The sequence below is a fragment of the Neopsephotus bourkii genome, unplaced genomic scaffold, assembly GCF_033783945.1.
Source record: "Neopsephotus bourkii isolate Nb327-2 ecotype Australia unplaced genomic scaffold, CSIRO-AGI_Nbou_v1 NB_659, whole genome shotgun sequence".
Classification (NCBI taxonomy): Eukaryota; Metazoa; Chordata; class Aves; order Psittaciformes; family Psittacidae; genus Neopsephotus; species Neopsephotus bourkii.
The window spans coordinates 8,722,520-8,745,268 of record NW_026901158.1 but is presented as its reverse complement, the minus strand read 5'-3'; the positions used below and the strand labels follow the sequence as shown (position 1 = coordinate 8,745,268).

Here is a 22,749-nt window from a genome sequence, read left to right as displayed (position 1 = left end):
CCTAGGTGAGTGGATGACAGCCAGATAGAGTGATTCATGGTGGCAAGATGAATGAATAATTGATGCCAAAGAGCTGAAAGCGATGTAGAAGGGAAACTGGATGGACAACAAACATATGCTCTTTCTCAGACTCGTATACTTCTTAGTTTAATTCTCTTATTAAAATCTCCAAGCTGAATATGGCCTAAATACATGTGTACTGCTGTTGATAGCCTTTTGAGGAATTCCACTGTAATGCTTCACTGGCAATTTTACTTAAAAGAATGCTAATGTCCTGCCAGGACATTTCCCCAGTTCCTTGGGATTCAGTATTCATAATACAGTATTCTGTATTATTTCTTGCTTCTTGGATTTTATATTATTTTCCAAGTGGAGCTGTCAGCCAGTTTCATTGCAGAGTCTCTCATAAGCTCAAGCACACTGTAAGATATGATGGTTTATCAAAGTTTTTTGGTTCTTTTCAGATCTCTCTGGCTAAATACCTTTCCCCTCTCCCAGGCAGCTGATTAAAGTGGGCTTAAAGTGCCTCTGCCCCTCTAAACTTCATAAAGAAAGCATTGCAGTAAGTAATAAGCCAGAAACACTACAGCAGCTCCAACTAAAGTCAGGTTCCAGGTATTTTCAGCAGAGGAATCAGCTGCATAAATGGACAATCTTTACTGGCAAACTTAGTTTGCCAGTCGCCAGCACTGCAGTTTCCCATTGAACTGCCTCACCTAATCATTCTTCCTAATGTTTGAGTTTGCGTAAGAATGGATGGCGCAATATAAGATGAGTAGAAGCCAGGAGAGGAAGAGGGACTGAAGCACAGCGCAGACAACATTCTTTGGTAAACAGCATAAATTGTCTTAAAAACATTCAACAGAATGGAAAAGTTACTTTTCCGAGCCATGCTCCTATGTGCGGCTCACTTCCAGATGCAAGACAGTATCACAACCATGATTCATCATCAATTGCTGCACAATCTGGGTCCTTCAGCAGAGGAATTTGAGGTTGGCACTTGGTTTCTCTAATGTCCACTCATTTATTTCACAGGCCTCTCATGGCTGATGTATTACCATCCATCCTCCTCCAGGACTCACATTGTGCTATGAAGGCAGGGTTCCAAACCAGAGCAAGAACAAAGCTGGACTCTGGCTGCTCAGCTTCCTCAGTGCAGGATTACGTGCTCACCCTACAAATTAGTTACTAATCTGATGAAACATTCTCAAGACATGCTGCCAGAAAAGTCCCTCCGACTAGTAAAATGGCTCATGTTCTTTGATTTCAGAAGTAGTTCTAAACCAAAATCTTAGTGCGATGCTGGGTGGGACCTCTAACAAACAGGTAGTAACCTAGTTTGTGATACTTTTGTCAATAACAGAAAGGAGGTATCTGTTGTAGCTACAGCTTCCAGAGAAGAGAGCTGTTCTCCAGCCAGTCCATATACCTTGATTTTATAGGAAGTGTTAGCTTGGAGGCCATCAATCAAAGCACCTAGGGATTCTCTGGGCAGGGAGGTTTCTGCAGGGGGCTCAGCTGCCAGTGGCACATCCTTGTATGCCACCACAGAACTTATTGTGTCTCCTGTATTTGCATACCAGGAGACACTAAAGCTGTGGTCTGTCATCCTTGAGACCACAAGGTCCGTCAGAGCATCCTCTTGCATCCCTGAGACCTCTGGAGCACGAAAGCTCCCAGAGCTAGGAAGCTCCTCTGGATAAGGAGTCATTGACTGCATTTGGGTTTGACAATATAAAGCTACAAAGAAAGAGACAAGCAAATGGCAGTGCAAAATATTCAGTCTTCCCTTTTCAGTACAATAAAATGACCTTTAGCAAACTGTTCACTTTATAATCCTTATCATCCCTTGAATACAGAATTGTTGACATCAGTTACAAAAATCTTTGTCACTTGAGCTGCATTTCATCTATAAGAAAAGACAGAAACATCAGAAAGCTGTCATCCTATACTATGGAAGGTTTTGGGACATGTTCCTTGTTCATGAGCTCCGAACATTTCAGCTCTGTGTGGAGGGTTGATATACAAAAAAAAGATAGTGAGAAGAATGCAAGAGGGGAGAGAAGGTACCAACAGAAGATCTTCAGCCCTGGGGCTGAAAGAAGCTTTCTACCCACTGCTCTGAGTAAAGATGTAAAACAGATACACTGGCCAGATGAATGGATTTATAAGAACTCCAAGATCAAATCAGAAAAAAGAAGCTACCTTGTGAGACTTGGGAAGCTGGTGCTGAAAAGGCCAGACTGTGAAATTCCACAACGTGTTGTTTCTGCCATTTCAGCATCTATACATACTCCTTTCGATACCACTCAGTCTTCAGACAGACAGGGAAACGTCTGGTAACTAGGGAAGAATCAAAGCCTCCTCACTCTTGCCACATAAACCTTCAGCTTCCTTTTGTATGTGTGTACCTCAAGGCTTCCTAATTTTTTCCAACACTGGACACAGGCCTTGCATCAAACTAGTAATTCAGTACTGATGGTCTTCTGTAGTTTACATCTTACCATAAACCTCTCTGCAGTACTGGACAAGTGGACTCTATAAAGCGCTCGGAGGTTGTGCTTGCATGGACACCACCAGTGAATATGAAACCAGTTTTGATTTGTTAAGCTGTTATTAATTTGTAAAGCCCATAACTTCTGTCACATGTTTACCTCATAGATGGTCTTTGGGAGAAAGGATGAACACTTTGATACCTGCTAAGGACAGTAACAGTCAGCTGATCCTGATTTCACTGTCTCTGCTCACTTGCAGCACTTTAGGCTTCGCCTCACAGAATTTAGCCCGAATGCATGTAAAGATTCAGGACTTATTTATGCTCTGCACCAAGATACAATTCTGTGTGCAACAAACTTTGGGTTAAAATGCTTCACAAAGAATAAAACCTTGTTCGGTAAGTAATCCACTGATACTGGTTAGTCGGAGTGGTTTGTACAAATGGAGATGACAGAAATAGCCCCCTTCTTTGTAGACAAACGTAACAGTCATGGTCTCCATGGAAATGGTGACTGTGACCAGATTTGTAGGCCCTTCTAGCTTTTGGATGACAAAAACTGAAAAAAGGCAAAATCAGAGCCCTGTTGACCCTGCTGAAGCATGATGAGTGGAGGCATGCTGTGAAGAGAATTCATTAGGCAGAAACAAGTGACGTTAAATACATTCTGGTTGCTCTTCCTCTTTGGTTTTGGCTGTAGAAAACAAAACAAGTTACAAGACATAATACACAAAGAACAGCTTCATTTAAAACAAAGGATAACATCTGCATTTCATGCAGGACAAAGAGCTGTGTTCTTTGCAAGTCTTCCCAAAGGTTAAGCAAGAAATCATTCAGAACATGGAGCTAGACATGGTAGGCAGGGAAATGCACAGCTATGCCTCAGTTAAGCCTATCATGTTAGACAGAGCTAAGTCTGCTCTGTAGGTAGTTGATGTTTCTAAGCAGTTGCTCAGGCATGGCTTACAAAATCAGGTGAAAAAGACTTGGGCTAGTCATTGCCCAATGACCTGGTGCACAGCACTCATCAAAAGCTGTCACTCACCAGTAGAACCCTTGACAGTTGTGGGTTTGCTTTTGTGTCTGCCTTTCTCCGCCACCAGACTGATGGTGTATTCTGTCCCCGCATCCAGCCCTCGCAGGATATGAGAGGTGCTGTCCACGGGAATCTCCACTTCACTCTTCTTTCCAGAGGGGTTAACAGAAATAAGGCGATAGCGATCAAACTTGGCCACTGGTCTTCTCCAGCGAAGGGATAAGGTTGTTTCAGTGGGGTCACTGACTTCCAAGTCCTTGGGGTTATCAAGATCTACAGGTTAAAAAAGCAAAGTTGACAGATTAGCATCTATACTGAGTGTCTAGCAACAGCTCAGAGGCTTATCCACTTGATTTGCTGCTCCCTCCAGAGCAAAAGGGGATCAAGTTACTCACCAGTGCCAGCATTAATAGTAGCAGGAGCGCTTTCCCTGTCCTGTCTCACTGCTGTCACACCAATGCCATATTCAGTTCCAGGCCTCAACCCTAAGTGAAGAGAAATAGAACTATGAGTTTCTGTCCACAGAATATGCCTACAGGCATTTGTTTAAACAAAGAAGCCTGAATGTATGCAAGTTAAGATATATGCTTTCCTGTGCATGCAGAGAATTGAGGTTCCAGGTGACCCTCCAGCTGACCTGATGTTAATATATTTTTTTCCATGTACATGCTTAAATATAAAGATTATGACTGAGATCATATTTTGGACACTGTGCAAATGCATAATCAGAAATAGCTTTTATTTTCAAGAGCTTGGGTACTTTTGGTACTTTTGCCAAAGAAAAGCACATAGACATCCATGTGATATTTGCCTGTACTCAAAATGCACAACCTCTGCTTGTACCTCTTATGTATAGTGACCAAAAGGGTACTTTTGCACTACACTACTGTGCCTTAGGTTATGGCAGTGGCATGACATTAATGGCTAGCTCACCATTCCCCTACCTGTGAGTGTAGCTCTGGTTGTTGCTTGGTTGCCCTTTGGCACTGTGATCTCAGCATGGTCTCCACCAGAGATGGGAGCAAACTTAATGCGGTAGTTATCAATATTTGCATGGCTGTTCTTCCACTCCAAAGTAATGCTACTGTCTGTCTGTGACACCCGCTTCAGGTTTTTTGGAGCATCCAAGTCTGTAATCAATAAACCAATAAATAGATAAATAGGAATAATTCTCTTATGACAGAAGTCCTTTATAACAGTACTTTTTAGAGTGTGGAATGATCCATCAAGTTGAAGTTAAGTTCCATCTCACATGATACCACTATATTCTTAACTATATCAACCAGATTTCTTTTAGCATGGAGTGGAGAGCTCACTGGCTGTGGAGAAAACATCAGTGGAAGAAATTAAACTTTTATCTCCTAAGACAAAAATAACAATTTCAACTCTAGCAATTATTTTCTTTACAAAATAGGCTTGTGGAAAAACACATTTGGATGAAAATACTTCCTCATAAATACATCAGCTTTCAAAAGGATCAAGGCTGCTGATCATCTCTAGATTTCTGTTCAGTAATTATCTTGCATTCATAGCTGAAAGGAGCTCTAAAGCTTAAAAGAAAAGGTGAATATTATACAGAATTTCAATGGGCTTTTGCTGTACACACCTATAGTAGACTCAAATCCTGCTCTGGATGAACAATTACATTTCAGGATGAAAAGGTAGGTTATTTTCTATGTACCATTTACTCAGCTCCCTTAATGCATCAGACCTTGATGACATGCTAAAGGATTCACACTTTCATAAATCATTCTCAGGATCACTAAAGAGCAAAGTAAATTTATAAAAGCATGACAGAAAACATTTGAAGAACTGTAGTATGAAAACAAAGCAGTTTTCTGATAGTCTGTTATGCTTTAGACAAACAGAAATAAGGTCTTAGACGGAATAGAAACCATAGAAGATAAGTAACCCAGAGGAATTTTTTTCCTGAAGTGGAAATTCAGGGTATGATGAGCAAAAGCTTTTAAGAGACTTAATAGCATAATTCTCATTTTCAAAATACATTTAGATACTTGAGGAGTATATTTCATTGAGCCAGTAGGGTATATAAGGCACAGAAAAACATTCTCCACTTTCATATACCTCCATAATAGTACTGCTGATTCTGTATTGATGAAGTAACTCATCAACTCAAGCAACACAACACAAACGGCACAGGAAGATTGATGGTGATTACATTACCTTCCCAGAGGTTGGAATTGGCATCCAAGACTCTTACCTGTGACAAAGACTTCTTTCACGGGATCGCTTTCCATGTCCCCCCGACGAGAGATGAGCGTCACTTCGTACTCTGTGTGTGGCCTCAGGTTTCCAATAGAATATTGGTTTTCATCTTCAGAGAGGTCAATGGTTGTCCTGTCCCCTGGAATATCTTTGGGGCCATAAGTGAGCTCTATGCCTTCAATTTCAGCCAAAGGTTTGGACCATGTGATAAGAGCTGTGGTGTCTGTGACATCTTTTGCCTCGATCTGGCTGGGGGCATCAAGCTCTGTTACAAAAAGAGAAAAAAGTAGTTTTTAAGGAAATCTTGCCAGTAAAATCCTACACATTCTTGTGCTTTCAATTTCTGATCCAAAATTAAAATGAGTGGTTTCTACCAACTGAAGCTTATCTTCATTTACTTTCTCACTTTACTTTCCATAGCTGCAGAAGAAAATGCAAAATGGAATCAATTCATCAGAAGCAGGTTCATCAAAATTCATTAACATCAGAAGCTGCCAAGCAAAGACAAGCAGGAACCTAAGAGGTTCTCCCCCTGCACAATAGAGACTCTCCTATAACCAATTTCTCCATGCAAATAATAGTAGGATGAAAGAAATTCTATTTGCGGTTGATGTACAATGGGAAATAGAATAAAAATGCTCTTTACTACCTTCTAGCTAAAAAAAAATCATTTCCTCTTCAAAGAGGTAATTTGGAAAGGAATTAATCTCCTTTCATGCATCCTTCATTAGCAGCTCCACTACTCCTTCTTTTCCGTCTATCAATTTACAGTATAGAGAACTTGTCATTCTCTTTGACAAAAACTCCCTACAGCAAACAGCAGTTGTTTTATTGGTGACCCTACACCAAGTACAGGTTGTGCTTACTTGTGGTTATCACTTTGGATAGTCCTGGTCCCCTGGTATTGTTTTTCACTATATGAAGGGACACATTATACTGTTGTCCTGGTGCCAAACCTGGCTGCATATAAGATGTCTCTGGCCTTTTCAAGCTGCTGGTTATATCTCCATTATCATCCTTTTTCTGTAACACATGGAACACTCAGTATTAACACAAAAATATCCAGGCTCTTCCACTTCATATGGCCTCTTACCATATGCTGCCTTACCATATTACGGAAGACGAGCTCCCAGCCATCAAATGAGAAGTTTAGAGGATCCCACTCCACCTGGACGGATGTTTCTCTAACAGACTTGAATTTCAGACCCTCTGGAGCCGGCAGATCTGTGGCAGAAAAGAAGGATATCATTACCTGGTGACAAATTCTCCTAAAGAGGACCCTGGGAGGGGGAACATCTTTCCACGACTATAAATATCTGCCTCATATTTATCTGCATCTGAGATGTTTAAACCCTCTTCATAGCCAGTTGTTCTGTCTTTGGAGAGACATTCCTCTGACCTGGTTTAGATGTCAGAGTAAAATGAATTTTGCCCTAAAAAATCTCTTTTTCTGCCCTCCTGAAGGAAGTCTAGTATGGGCATTAAAAGACAGGTGACATGAATCCTGTCCCAGATCTCTAGAAATGAGCACAGTGATAAAAGTCAAAGAGCATCTTTTGAGGCTGGGGTGTTTAGCTATGACTGTGATGTGCACAGTACAATAAGGAAGATGAACAACAAATGAATGGACAGGCAGATAGAAAGTAAGTTGTGGTAAACCACACAGAGATACAAAACAAATAAAACCTCCATTTCAACCAAAAGAGTTTGAATCAAGTGATTTCACATTCCTCTTTATACACTGTTACATTTTCCTGTTTTTAAAGGAAGCATTACCAGATTTTTAAAATGGACCTAATTATGAAGGAGCCAAAGGTCTTAATTTACAAAGACCCCCTGATATTTATTGGGAGGCACCGCAGACAGTGAAAGAGTGAGAGAGCTGTAACTTTGAATGCTGTCATTGGCATTGGAAAATAATAGGAAATGAAAGTGTAGAAGGCTGGCTTTATCCAGAACAGAAGATGAATTGAAAATGGAAAATACAAAAGAAATAATACCCCCCAAAAGAGATGCAAATAAATACATATTACATTATAGACAAAAGAATGAATACAGGGAGTGTAAAACTCACATGTTGCTACCCTGGCACTGACTGGAATACTCTTCTTGTTTTTAAGGATTGCAAAGACACGGATAAAGTATTCCACACCCGGCTCCAGTTCATGAATAGTGGCAGCTGTCTGGTTTCCTGGCACAGTGAACTGCATATCTAAGCCACCACTGCCAGTAGGAACATAGGTGATGAGGTACTCATTGACAACATTCTCATGCTTCCATTCCAGATTGACGGTTTTATCTGTTATGTCCGTCACAGTCAGCTCAGTTGGAGGAGACACTAAGGAGGGGAAAAACCAAAACAAACGTATAAGAAGTTTTCAAGGCTCAGAAAATAATGACTTACCCAGTTCCCCATTTTCCCAGGAGCAGTTTGTGAGAATCATCTAGCAAACAGGGAAGCCATGTCCCAAAAATTAGCTGCTTGAAGAAAGGAATGTTCAGCTGATGAAGACTACAGACATTTCCAAAAGGCCAATTTCTATGTTCACACTTGCACACAGCCTATGGCTGACTGTGTTCCAGCTCCTCCTCTCATAGCTACTGCACAAGACTATAGCTGGGTCCCTAGGGATTCAGATGTTCAATTTAACTGCCAGCAACACATGGTTTTATAGCTATAAGTCCTGGGTTTTGCATGGATTTTCCAAAGTAAAGTTAAACATTATTATTTTTGTAAATACTTTCAATAGAATGCTCCACGTTTGCAAGTGCAAGAGCACAAAATGGGGCTTAGGAGTCTTCCAGAAGGAGGAGATGAAAAATGGGGATTTCTTTTTAAGGGTATTCATTGTCTTTTATAATGTTCCCAACCCCAAAGTACTCTTTGATTACTCTACAAAGATCTTAGTTCTAAAATTTCTCCCCTGGGCTCTACTAAAGAAAACTACCTCATTTATAGCATAATGCCTGTCATTATCTAGCTGCCAAAATTTTCTGTTCATTTCCATAAAGTCAGTGGTATTGGGAAACGAAGCATGTGGCTTCATAGCTAAGTTTCCACTCCAGCTGATTCGATGATTTTACTCTAAGCTTTTATCGGGTCTAACATTCACACACACACACACATATATATATGTTTATATATATATAAAATCAAGATTTACTTTCGTTATAAAGATCTATCTGACCAAAATGAGAGGCAGCCAAGGCCCCTGTGATAATCCTGAAAGCCTGAACTTCAATATTTGCACCATCTGGCAGTTCCATTATGATAGTTGCCTCACAGAGTTCACTCAGATGGGACAACATTATTTCCCATGTGTGCCCAGCCTCCACTAACTACACCCTCTGCCTCCACCAGGGCTCCAGCTCAGAGATCTGTCTTCAAAACAAAGTCACTGAACCCCTGGAGTGGGTCTGTTAGTGCTGTCAGGGCTGTGTGTTTCATTTTCAGCTGCCTACAGTAGTGATGGCATTGTAAATCAAAACCTCTTTCTTATCCATCCAGCATGAGACTGGGAACCAGAATGTGGCTGCAAGAGATGTTTGATATCCAGGCTCCTTTTTCACTGGCATCCATTGTCTATATTATCTCATTCCTGCAAAACCTTATTCTTTAGCTGAAATTGGGCCCATATTCTTTTGACTGAATTCCTAGTAAGAAGACCCTGGATACATCTTCCTTTTCTCCACATCTAGAACAGTTTCTTTCAGATGATTTTGCTTTTTAAGCATCAAGAGGTGCTATGAGGAATTGAAAGGTCATGGTGACAAACCACAACCAGTGCTGGCTCCAGTGGCATTGTGATGGGAGCAAACTGCATCACCATTATCAGCCTGCTGGCTTGCTGACCACCAGAAATCACCAGTAACCTCTAAACTATATATAGGAAGTTAAAATCTTGCTACTGTTGTTATTTCTCCAATTCAGCTGCCTGGGTGATGATAAATAAGAGTGGCAACAGGGCCTGGCTATATGTAAAAGGTTCATAGAGCTTCTAAAGCTGCTGGAAGGGCACAGGGAATTACTGTGGGGAAGCAGTTCAAAAGAGACATTGCAACCTACCATCGGAGCAGTCATCCCCCATGTAACCATCCTCACAGACACACCGTCCGTCGACGCAGCGGCCCACATTGTTGCAGTCATTGGGGCAGGACTGTTCTCGGCAGTCCTCCCCCCTGAAGCCCTCATGGCACACGCAGCGCCCATTGATGCAGCGCCCGCGCTGGTGGCAGTCATTGGGGCAGGACAGCTCGCCGCAGTCCTCCCCTGTGAAGCCATTGTCACACTCACAACGCCCCTCCACGCAGCGTCCACGGTTGTGGCAGTCCTCAGGGCACCGCAGCTCCCCACAGTCCTCCCCTGTGTACCCTTCGTCACACACACACTGCCCATTGACACAGAGACCTCTCTTGTGGCAGTCGTTGGGGCACCTCAGCTGGCCACAGTCCTCCCCAGTGAACCCTTCATGGCACACACACTGCCCGTTGATGCAGCGCCCGCGGTTGTTGCAGTCACTGGGGCATCGCAGCTCCCCGCAGTCCTCCCCAATGAACCCTTCATTGCATACGCACTGCCCATTGATGCAGCGCCCGCGGTTGTGACAGTTGTTGGGACACCGCAGCTCACCGCAGTCCTCACCCAGGTACCCCTCATGGCACACACAGCGCCCGTTGACGCAGCGCCCGCGGTTGTGGCAGTCATTGGGACACCTCTTCTCGCTGCAGTCATCCCCCACAAAGCCCTCATAGCAGACGCACAGCCCGTTCTCGCAGCGCCCGTTGCCGTTGCAGTTGTTGGGGCAGGTCAGCTCGCCGCAGTCCTCCCCGGTGAAGCCCTCCTCACAGAAGCAGGTCCCATTGACACAGCGCCCGCGGTCGAAGCAGTCGTTGGGGCAGATGAGCTCGCTGCAGTCCTCACCAGTGTAACCCTCATCGCAGATGCATTCACTATCCACACAGCGCCCGCGGTTGTGGCAGTTGTTGGGGCAGAGGGGCTCACTGCAGTCATCACCTGAGAAGCCCTCATGGCACACGCATTGCCCGTTCACGCACCTCCCATGCACACTGCACCCCTGGGAGCAGAGCTCTTCGCTGCAGTCTGTGCCTGTGTACCCCTCAAAGCACACACAAACGCCATCGATGCACTTGCCTTGGTCATTACAGTCAGCCGGGCAGGAGACCTGGCTGCAGTCCTCACCCGTGAAGCCTTCATTGCAGATGCATCTGCCCTGGATGCAGAGGCCCTGGTTGAAGCAGTTGTGTGGACAGGCTGGTTCAGAGCAGTTGGGACCTTTCCAGCCAGGCTCACAAACGCAGCCACAGATCTCAATACTGTAGTTGCCGTGTCCACTGCAATAGGGTGTTGTGTCCAGGCGACCTGTACCAATGATCCAGAAAACCAGTTACTCCCCTTGGCTCTGGGATGCATTAGGCCAGTGTGGCACAGACCACCTAAAAGTGGCCTAATGCTCCTAGCTCTGTACAGGATATAATTTCCAGTATTGCCAAAGCTTCTAAATGACAATAAATCCTTTTTTTCCAGTGAGATTCACTTTACCAGGGATGTTTTAATTCACACTGATGCCAGGCAAGAGCCCCTGCCAACTACTTGGTTAAATGAGGATGCTGGATTCCTCTGCCCTTCTCCAAATCCCTCTTCCACTGACTGAGCAGCTTTCCTGACTGCTTCATTAGGGCTTGCACCATGAATCATTATTCCCCAACTCATTCCTGAATATAAAAAGCCAGGCAGCAATTGTATCATCAGTATCATAAGCTGTGAGACCAGCTCTGTGCTCTGAGGGACAAATTAATACTGAGAAGACCCACGTTTCTCTCTTGTATGACCAAGCCCTTACCTTTTTTTCCGCTTCCCTGACTACTTCTGCTTGTCTGTTGCCTTATGTCCAGCTGTATTTTTATCAGTCTCTCTTAAAGAAAACTTGGAAACGAGAACAGTTACCTTGGCAGCTTACTCAAGGGGACAAAATGTGGAGCCAAGAGCTTGAACTGCATGAGTTTTAATCTCAACTCCAACACAGATTGTCACCATGCCCAAGTACTGTACATGCTCAATGCCACAGCTACAAAGCAGCCCAGGCAGACTTCTGACCCACAGTTTCATAAACCAGCAAAACTGTGAATGAATGGATCTTGCAAGCTGGCCAAATACGTTCCTAATTTTGATTACGTTTCAAATTCAACAGGTTGACTTTTGCTCATTCTTGAAACAGAGTTGAGTATCTACTCTAAACAAGATTCACAGCCAGCACAAGAATTTCCCCAAGAGCAGCTCCCCCCAGTCTGCCTTACCTTCTACTGCCTGGGAATTGGGACAGCATCCAGCCCCGCTGGCACACTGCTCTCGTAAGGAGGAGACCAGCCCCTCCAGCTCCTCGAGTCTGCTCAGCAGATCCTTAATGTCTGGGGCAGCTGCACAGCCGCAGGCTCGGCGGGGAATGTTAATCCGGTGTGTGAAGACAATCTGGTTCTCCTCATTCACCGTGTGCTCCTCGTAATTCTTGACGGGCTCAATTTCCGCCTTCAGGTCTGCGTCGCCACTCGCTGCATCCAGGTCCACAGAGCAAAGGGAGCCAACAGGCAACTTAATGTTGTAGACGTGGTTAAAAACCACAGGCTGATTATCCTCTGGCAAGGTCACATTTAGCCCAGTCTCCCTCTTCTGACGGATAATTCGCTTGATGAGTCCACCACTGGCATGCTGGTAGAGCAAAGCCAAAATCGCACAGGCTAAAACCTGGGTGGAGAGTCCCATTGCAGTGTTTAGGTCCTTTTCAAAGCTGGTGGAGTGCTATATATGTTTGGCCTTTGTATTCTGGAGCAGGAATTGGAGAGCCAGTTCAAACCAAACTGGATATCCTTTCCTTTCCTGGCAGACTTGTTCCCTAGAAGAAGAAGGAGCAGTGTAAGGGATGAACCACAGTTACACCCTACACTGAAAGGCCTATGACACCGATGCGTGCTGGTGCCCTTAAAGAACACCTTTAAGGATGGGGGTGTTACTCAGCGTACCATTTCACCTCACCCGAGCTGCTAAGCTTGCTCTCATTTATAACAACAGACATTACCCTGTTTTCCAGGATTTCAGTGTGCTTGCGAACAAAATGTCACAAGACATGAATCTGGAAGGAATCTACTATTATTTCCCATTTAGAGCAAGTATAGTGTACTATGGAAGGTTTAACTGCCTCAAGCAGAAGACTAGGGCATGGAAGTTTTCTGAGTCTCATCTCGACTGAAAATAACTATTTTCAGACAGAGGTAGGTAAAATGAATGTGTTCTGTCATAATTCAGGTATATAACATTAAAAGTCTGTATTTCCTTCACTCCTTAGTTCACTGCTTGAAGGTTATTGAAAGCTGGATAACAAAAGAAGTTCAAGACATTGTCAAAAGTTATATCAACCATAAAGCTCATTGCAGCCCTTTTCCATATGCTTTAAATTACACCAGTTGCTTGGGAATCTGAGCTCCAGGGCTTGTAGCCCAGTAGCAAGTTTCAGTATACTGATGATTTGTCTACAGCATATTGATAAATGGAGTTCTCTGGAGAACACTGCTGGCTGAAGGGTCTACAGTCAGTGCTTATATCATAGGTACCAGTATTTTAGCATAGAAGTAGTGAGACACAACAGGAGACTCCAACACAGGAGATAGACTATAAGAAACAGCAGTGTGTACTCATACATAAAAAAGGGAGAGGAAGAGAAGGAAAAGAAATCATTTGATCATCTAAGTCCTTCAGACAAGGAAGCTTTACAGCAATACAGGTGTAAAAACACCTTTTAGCAAACTTTTCACTAGGCAGCATTTCCCACTGTCTGATATTTCGTCAGCTATAATACAATAGTTTGCTTATGCCTACAAGCACCTGACTGCACTGTAGTAGCTCTTCCTGAAACTCATTCCTTTCACTTAGCTACAATACTTCCTCTTCCACCTCAGTCTGTATCTGTTCCTTTCAAATATGAACCAGGGGAGCTGAAGGACAGCTATTGACTTGTGTTCAGGGTCAACCCTCCAGCAGGTAGAGAACCAGAAATAGCAAATGGACTGGCTAAACAAGCACACCTTATAAATGTCACCTTAGTGTTTGTTTTCCCTTATACTCCCAGAACAGCTTAGTTAAGCGATTAGCTCAGTGACTGTGCTTTCACTAGTTGTAAGTTAGTGATATGCCAGTAATACAGGAAACTTTTGTTCTCCAAACAACACCCTTTTGATGATAATTAATTTGTCAGATGAGAAACCAGCTTCTTCCACCCTTCTGCTTCCCCCAAAGCACAGAGGTAATATTTTTCCATGCTACCCCAGCTGCCTTTGTGAAAGGATGACAATAATACATCAGACACTTTACTGAAGTTAATGCTTTTTTTAGACAATGCTGAGCTCATGAAAAGTGAACTTCACCCCTTTTTATTGGGGAATAAATCAGGAGTAAACAAGCAGCAGTGGAGGCTTTTTCTTGCCATGGAAAAGCATTCAGCTTTAAGCCATTTCTAACACCACATTTGATCAAATATGTCTGCATCAACCTCGGCTGCACCAGAAGAGATCACAAGGTCACTAATAAAGAGTAACAGAGACAGACATGGTCCAGGTCTCACCTGTGACTCAGGCCAACCCCTAAATTAGGTTTCAAGTTCATGAAATATATTCAGGACAGTATCTGAAGTGGGATTTTACTCTCGAGCTCACACATGAGGTTTGCTCAGTGCTGTCCATGCAATGAGATCCCATGTGCTATCCACTTATTGCTCTGAGACGAGGTCACATAGCTAAAGTCAGTGCCTAATCCTCAAGTAGTTATTTAGGGGACAGTCTGCTTGACAGATGCACCACCAAGGGAAAATGGAACAAACTGGAAGCAGATCTGCATCTAATTCTCACTGAATTTTAGTGGAAGTCGAGCATCGATTTCCTCATGGCTTTTTTAAGTATCCGAGCCTACGAGAACTTGGACCTTGACCAAACCAAGAAAATTGATTGTAGTTTTTCTGCTGACTGGTGCTAGTTTCCACATCGTTTCATGACAGTACAAACTGTCGTTTTGTTACTATGCCAGGAAAATGAAAAACCTACTTCTGACAAGAGCTGCTGTCACTGTTGCCTTCGCTATTGGTGAAAGGAATATGAACACCATTACTTCTACTGGAAACTCATTGCGTTAGAGTCAGCCAAACCTCTCAGCCTACGGATTATACTAGAAGCCTTAATGTACCTTGGCTGAAATTTATGAAGAAGCATTCCCCAGTATTTGATCTGACCTCTGTGTTTTGACACCTAGTGTGATATCTGAGCTAAATCAGACCAGATTCTCATCTGATCTGCCAAGGACCTGTCCGATTAGCTGAGCTCCATTCCTAGATCTGAGATCTACAAAATGAGACACCTTCCTTCAATTATTTTGTACATTAGCCATATTTTTGGCTGGAAGAACAAAGGTGACATCCTTCTCTCCAACTCCCATTCCTCAAATGTATCTAAACAACAGCTCAGACCACAAGGGACCACCCAGGAGAGGTTGTTAGAGAGAAAAAAGGGATCCACAGCAACTGTTCCTTCTGCTTTCCCTCAGAATGGTTCATGGAGGTTGTATTTTAAACCTGCTAACTGAAGACATCCTCTCAATATCTGCTTTGCAGAATCAGCTCCTGGACTCTTTACAAGCAACTAAAAGTCTAGCAGCAGGAATTTGAAAAAGTTTACCCTTATAATGAGTTTAACCTTGCTGTAATGCATGCGAAAGGAGATGGGTGATGTTTGTACCATATCTCTCAGGTAGATTGGGAACCTTGTATGACTCAGAATGTGTCCAGTTTTGACAAGCAGTTTGTATAATACAGAATATTGCTCATGTTAATGGACTGTGCCCCCCCTGCTGTCCTGACTACAACATGACTGCTCCAAAAATCTTGGAGAGATTGGGTGGTTGATCTGCAAAATACTCTTCTTTCTATGCAAAACAATAAAGTCTAGAGCTCATGTTCTCCCATTCTGATCACTGGCATCTTCCCACAACCATCACCCTCACTGGGCAAGAGTTATCTTTTACTTCTCTCTTGTTCCTATATAATCCCTGTTATTATATAAATGATAACAGAAGGAGCTATGGCCTCTCACATGTCTTTAATTTCCTTGATCAGCAGTGACTGAATTTTGCAGTCCTGTCACTTACTGACTTGCATGCCAGCACCAGACAAAAAACAGATCCAAGAGTATATCACCTGGAGTCATCTGAGGTCTGCTGTGCATTATCTTTGTTTCCAAGAACACTTAGGTAGCCTTACCCATCTGAGTAGAACCTGAGTACAGCTTGTGCAAGTACAGGCTGAGTAATGAAACCTTGGACCACTAACACTGGATGCACCAGCTATCATCCTAAGAACGCTTTTTGTTTGTTTAATTATGGAAGATCTTCCTTGCAGCACGTTAACTTCATGAGTGATGTATCTGAAACGACTGGTTTGGGTGCTCAGGATAGAGGTGTCAGGCCCTGTCTCTGACACATGTGCTTTCTGTATCATTGTGACATGGGAAAAGGGCATCTGGCAATGGCTCAGCCAGTGTGGTAGCAGTGGTGTTGAAAGTTTGGGATCTTTGCAAGGAGAGTTGAGTTCCAGTCAGAAGAGTATGAAGATAATCCATGTTTTTTCATCCTAGCCACAGGCAGAACTGTTGTATCCTCACTACTCCTCCACCTTGGCTGGCTCACAGCATATAAGTATTCACTTTAGAGGTTTTTGGCCTGCTACAAGAATTAGAGACTATCACTTGAGAAGCTAATTATAACATCTATGCAGCACAAGCTGATACAGAATCAGAAAAACAAACATTTTCCTTCTTTTATAGAAACACTTTTCCAAAGAGAAAAGAAAAGAGAGCATTTCTAGAAAAACCCTGTTAAAACCCTGATCACTAGCTACTAATGCTCTTGGTACTATCTGATAGAAATAAGATAGCCTGTCAATAGCACAAAGGAAAGGAATCATTTTCACTTCCATTGCAGCCCTTTCATCCAAGGACCTGAAAGCCCATCACGGTCTGGCTGTCAAAAGCTGAAAAAGTATTAGTTATTTTTTTTTTGTTTAGACATCACCTCCCACCCCAAGACATCAGAACTTTTTCAGGACATTTCCATTAAATTAGAAATGTGTTTCTTAATAAGAAATTTTCAATCCATCTTGAAAACCCCCAGGAATCCTGACTCCTGGGGAATACTGAGCAAAGGTAATATAGGAATAATTTCCTCCCCCCCTAAAGACACATTTGTTGTAAAGCAGCAGGTGTGAGAAACTAAATTAATATTTGCACAGTACAAATTCTTAGTGAACCACTGAAGTCTCTGTCACGAATTCAGAGGTGGCAGAACTGTGAGGTGATTTGTGGGTATGTGGAGTGATAAATATGCAGATAAGAACCCTGCGATTTTAATCAAAGCAGATTGCAGCAATGGAGCAATGGAGGTGCTAAAAAGTATCTCAGCTGTCCTTCTTAAAGCAGGCAGAAGGCTGATGGGAGTTGCTCAGACACCCCATACATGTCATGACTTGGAAATTAGACTTTAAAAAGGCAGAGAAGGAAAACCAGGAAATAAAAAAGGAAACGATTCCTCTCTAAACAGTTACTTCCAACGTTACAGGAGGGGATCAACTATTGTCAGCATCTGTTGGATTCAAGCACCTCTTGTTCAAATCTGCATTAAAGCAGCAGGTACTGCCAGAGAGAGGGCTGAGAGCCACAGCCCTCTACAGGAACCACAGAAAGGTTCATTTTGAGGTTTGTTAATTGCAAATCCCAGAAGAGTTTTGTGTGATCTGTTGAGTAAAGAAACTTCATGGTTTGAGAATTCCCACCAAGACATGACCTGGTCATCTCTTCCCTCAAGACCATGGTACCCAGGAACACACTTGTGTAGGCACTGGCATCATGGTGCTCTTCTCTTTACCTATTGCCATACAGATAAATGATGTCAGGAATGTGCTCTGTCCTGGAATATTTCCTCTTTGCAGACAGGGAGAACATGTGCATTTTCCACAGGGAATACAAGCAGTGCTTTTACAGAGGATTACTAAAATGAAATTGTCTGTCAGAACACATTTTTACAAGGCTTTTCAAAAGATGCAACCTTTTAAAGGAAAAGCACTAATGCAGCTTTGCCAAGAGCATGCGACTCTTGAGCCTCCAGGCATCTTCTCAAACACAAACGGATTAAGACTGAAGTAAATTGAAATGTTCTCAATGAGACTGAGGGAGTGTGAAAGTTTTGACATGGCAAGCAAAAACACAAACAGTTCTGACCTCTTCATCTTTCACTGCTATTTCCATACAATCGTAACTACAGAAAATCATTTTCTTTCCATTCCCAATTCCAACAGGGAAAAGGAATCAGCAGGGATGCTCAGTGTAGGTCAAACTAGATTAAATCACAGTGGAGAGCAAAAATTCATAACGGTCCTAAACCATCAGCACTGACTCTTTCCAGCAGAAATAATCAAAGCCAACTTGTTGCTTTTTTTTTTTTCTTCTTCTCTATTTACATTGTATTCATCCTAAGGAGAAGAATTTTAAGGCAGCCAAATCTAGAGTAATTCCAAAAACTCCATTGTGTTCCCCAAGGTTCACAGAGAACATGTGCACAGTGTGATTCTTTCAACACCACTTAGACATCACAGATGCAAACAGGTCCTTGAGATGTGAAGCTCCAAAGGGAAATACTCATAATTCAGAATTTTTCTTCATAGTCTTTAATGGACCTCATAAAGAGAGGAAAAGAGGGTTGTAACTGTCAAAGAAGAAAGAAAGAAACTGATTCCCTCTTTCTAACAGCTAAAATGCAGTGTGACAAGCTGCAACACATCCAGCTTCCAAGTTTCACTGTGGAGACTTACCTCTAATATTCAAACAACTTTGTTTCTACCTCTATGGCCAGTTGATGAAGAGAAAGCATCCTGCATGCACTCTGCAGTTTTCTGTGTAAGAAATCCGACGTCTGGAAAACCCATAAACAGCAACGAGTCCAGACTCAGTGACAGCCCCACTTAATAAACATCAAAATGCACATGCACTGATTTGAAGGCCTTTGCCACCCTGCCCTGCTCCAGATTTGCCGACTGAACCTCTTGCTGGAAGTTAAAAGGAAAGAAAAGCATTAACCAAAAAAGATCTTGCTGTCTGTGGATATCCAACAGCAGCAAAAAAGAAGGAGAAAGTACCGTCTGGTATAAATGCATGGAGAAGGAGGCAAAGAGGAACCAACTGGGAATGAAGTTCTAAACAATGTTTTCCTAACTAGAGTAGTGTGATGTCTAAAGATACAAGTTGGTACACGTATAAAATCCGCTTTCTGTTACGGAAGTGATTTGGTGATGTCCACAGCCCCAGAGCAAGGGCCCCATGACACCCACGTGTGGTGTAGGTGTGGCAGAAAGCCTTTTCTCCAAAAGGATTTTGTCATTATAATGGACAAATGCCATTCCCCCACTTTAAATATGGAAAACTGAGACACAGAGAGCTGGCATGGAGACACTCAAGCTCCTAGGAGCCTCTGCATTTGGACCTAAGTTTTCTACCCACTGCAAGACCTATTAAGCTGATCATCTCTGTTGAGTCCCATCACAGTGTTTGAACACAGAGGTGCTCAAACACAAACACCCCTCAGAGACATTTTAGCACCTTACAGCACCAGACCCTGATACCATACTGTCCTTTTCATAAGTCTGCCTTTAACACTTAAAATCTTCTTATTTAAGGGCAAACTGGCAGTGTATGCTTGATGTGGATAAGCACCCACAACTCAGAGCTCTGTATACACCCTGAAGCCACCTGTGTTTCATCTAGTGCCTGCCCTGCAGGTTTAATAGCAGCCCCCTTCATGGGAGGGAGAGCACTTATAACTACAGGCACCCAAATGCAGAGAAGGGCACTGATTTGCATGGTTAATTCACAGTTGATTTCTGAGCTCTCACAAATCAGGGTTTTCGTGTGCAGAATGCACCCATCACACATTCTGAGGGCCTTGCCCATGCTACTGGAATTACCAATAAACACAAAACAACTTTCAGATTACCATAGATGCACCCTACAGCATCCTGGTGATCACCAGAATTGCAATGACATTTATACCTCAGACTGATTCAAAGAACAGCAATTAAAACAAACACATAGATACTTTTTGCCCCATCTAGCCCCTGAGTTCCTGCATTAAACATCCCTCAGCTAAGGGCGAACTCTTCACTCCAGTTATCATTTTTGGCTTCTGCTCTTAGATGATGTTTTTGTTTCAGGAAAGATGTCTGGTTACTGGTTCACAAGATTCTACTGCAAATCACCTTTAAATAAAACCCTCTGGTTTCATTTTAGCCTCTGCCCATTCTACCTTGGCTGAAAAACTGAACATAGCAAAGCTTTACCAAGGCTGTTTGGAAAGAATTTTAATTAATTGCTTTGTGTACAATTTAGAATTAACAAAGGCTCATATTTCAAAGCCATCAGCATGACAGTGCCACAAAAGGAGAAGGAAAAATAACCTACTGAAGCCAACATCCATAAAAATGTGAAAGAGCTATGGTAAATTCTGAATGATAAGCATAAAAAGGAGCCCCATGAGAGACAAAACCTTCTGTTGCACAGTGACTATTTTGAGTTAAATTAGCATAATTATTCCATTATAAACGACTTTGTCTCAAAAGTTTTGTACTCTTACCCATGGCAAATCTCTCTAGGTCTATCCTTGTTCAGGATCTCAGAGAGAGAACAGACCTTTCCCAATGAAACAGTAAGTTTGGCTGTTTTTCAAAGCAGAGCAAAAATTCAGAGATCAGAAGAGGTGTTCTTCTGGTAGCAGTAACACCTTTGATCAATAAAGTATGGAATACAAAGAACAAATCTCATAAATTAAAGGAAAAATTAAGCCAGCTAGGAGAAAACGGCTGCTGAACACATGTGATAGTCAATCAGAAGTGCCAAACAGATTATGTTTGGGGTGTCTGCATTGACAGGATAGGGAATTCAACAACCAAGAGGTGTCTTCCAGTTGCAGTCCTAAAGACATTTTTGATTTATGTTTTTTAGTAGTTACCTGGGCAAGGAGAAAAGTGAAGAAATTCTTTCTAAACCCACTGCTGCTGCTATCCTGATTCCATCAAGAGCAAAGGAGCATGAACTCAGAGGAGAGCCAGGTATGTGGAAATGCCACTGTGCTGGGACTTGTGAGAAGTAGGATCATTCCTAATTTCTGGCATGACTTTAGCCAAGAGAATTATCATCCTGATTTCTAATAGGGAGATTTGCACCCTAAACAAAATGCAAGTAACTAAACTTAATTACTTCATTCTTTTTGTGTTTCCAATTGTTCCTCAAGAGAGATTCTTCAGTTTCCCCCTATAAAGAGCTTCTCTGCCATCAATTTTTCTGCCTAACTTCATGCTAGAGGTTGTCTCTTAATGCTTCTATATACTACGCACATTAGAGGAAGCCTTAATTGTGTTAAATAATAGTGGCCAAGTGGCTAAAGTTCTTAACAAGGTTTAATCACAGCCACCTTCTAAATAAGCCACAGATAGACAGGAGACAAGATTGATGGTGAAAAGGACAAGAGATGCCTTTGGAAATTATACAAACTGGCTAGAGCAGAGCTGCTCTGAAACAACTACCATACTGTTTAGGGCTGCTGGGTCTAAGATACGTTTGTTAAGGCCATGCCTACACAATTATTTATAGAATAGACTCAATGCTTCCTTTGGAGCTGTTCCAGAGCCCAGCCACCATCAGAGGAAATTAAAAACCAAACTCCTCCATGTGGCTTCCTGCAGCAAGCTTCGCAAGCTTGTACATTCAGGCTGTCACGCTATAAGCAGCCTTCTGTCCCTTGGAGAAATGTAAAGGCACAGTATGTATTGTTACGTGATACACTCAAAATGCTTGAACCCTCAAAATATCAACTGGAAAACCTCAAAAAAATAGGGTTTGCAGCATCAGTTGTCCCACCAACAGGTATCACAAGTGTTACGCAGAATTCACATGTACAGGATCAGATCTGAAGGAAATGGCATCTGCTGAATCCTAGAGTATTTCAGCTTCCCTTGGCCTGCATCAGAGTTTAAAGGCTATTTAAACAGTTGTTTATAGGAAAAGCAGCCAATGTGGCACTACTTTAAGTTACATAGAGCCAACCAGGCTCAGGAAGAGACCCCTACCAAACACAGGAATCAAAAGCTCTTAATAGCCCATATTTGATACCACCAGAATTAATAAAATGATCTGAGTTCAAAATGAATTAAGATAATTGCTGAGAGCATTGATGTGTAATGCAGAATTAATCAGGCGATGCTCATAACTGGGTGTTTAATCTCTCATGTAATATACTGTTAAATGTGCATAATTAGAAACAAATGATACATCTCAGCCTGAGCTGCAGATGTGTTGCCCTCCAGCATGCTTGTGGGCTCCTGCCTATGGATAATGTGGCTGATACCAAATATGCCTCCAGCTTGTGACTTGGCAGGATCTTGCCTTTGTAGTTTATTTTACTTCAGCAAGCTTCATCAGCCTTTCCTGTCTTTTCTGACTTTTCTTGGACACCCTACAGTTTTTGTTGCTACACCTCGCCCAACAAAAGCATGCCAGGGCGGGAAGCTGCACTGCTCTCCACGTCTTCCTCTTCATTCACAGAGAATACAAGCTGTTATTACACCCAGACTGAGATTTCAAAGCACCTGGCTGGAAATCCACACACTTCCTGAAAAGTGCCTACAAAAATGATATCTTAAGGATGTTGATGCTGCCCATTATTAGGTGCTAGAGACCCTGACAGCACAGAGGCAATATATTAGTGTCACTTCGTATGTATTAGAGGGCTGCGTGCCACTTTCTGGCAAAGGGTTAGTTTGGGGAGTGCTGTGTGTAAGTTCACAAGCATTCCCAGAGGCAGCTCCTGGCTGCCAAGGCTCTCAGCACCCAACAAAACCAA

The 22,749-nt window shown here is 42.6% G+C and overlaps 1 protein-coding gene and 1 long non-coding RNA gene across 7 annotated transcripts in view; one reads left to right on the top strand and one right to left on the bottom strand.

Annotated features, from left to right (window-relative positions):
* The window catches only part of TNC (tenascin C), an 86,582-nt gene that overhangs the window by 33,730 nt on the left and 30,103 nt on the right, over positions 1 to 22,749 (bottom strand). For all 6 annotated transcript variants that reach the window (XM_061352944.1, XM_061352949.1, XM_061352943.1 and 3 more), the window contains exons 2-10: positions 12,072 to 12,664; positions 9,823 to 11,136; positions 7,831 to 8,094; positions 6,865 to 6,980; positions 6,623 to 6,779; positions 5,752 to 6,021; positions 4,475 to 4,660; positions 3,926 to 4,015; positions 3,540 to 3,803 (exon numbers count right to left, since the gene is read on the bottom strand). In XM_061352944.1, the coding sequence (XP_061208928.1) occupies positions 3,540 to 3,803; positions 3,926 to 4,015; positions 4,475 to 4,660; positions 5,752 to 6,021; positions 6,623 to 6,779; positions 6,865 to 6,980; positions 7,831 to 8,094; positions 9,823 to 11,136; positions 12,072 to 12,534 (3,124 nt within the window). In that variant the 5' untranslated portion in view covers positions 12,535 to 12,664. The remainder of the gene's footprint in view (positions 1 to 3,539; positions 3,804 to 3,925; positions 4,016 to 4,474; positions 4,661 to 5,751; positions 6,022 to 6,622; positions 6,780 to 6,864; positions 6,981 to 7,830; positions 8,095 to 9,822; positions 11,137 to 12,071; positions 12,665 to 22,749) is intronic.
* LOC133212003 (uncharacterized) lies at positions 4,951 to 6,404 on the top strand. Its single transcript, XR_009725353.1, has 2 exons — positions 4,951 to 5,093; positions 6,177 to 6,404. It is a non-coding gene; the product is annotated as an uncharacterized LOC133212003 (long non-coding RNA).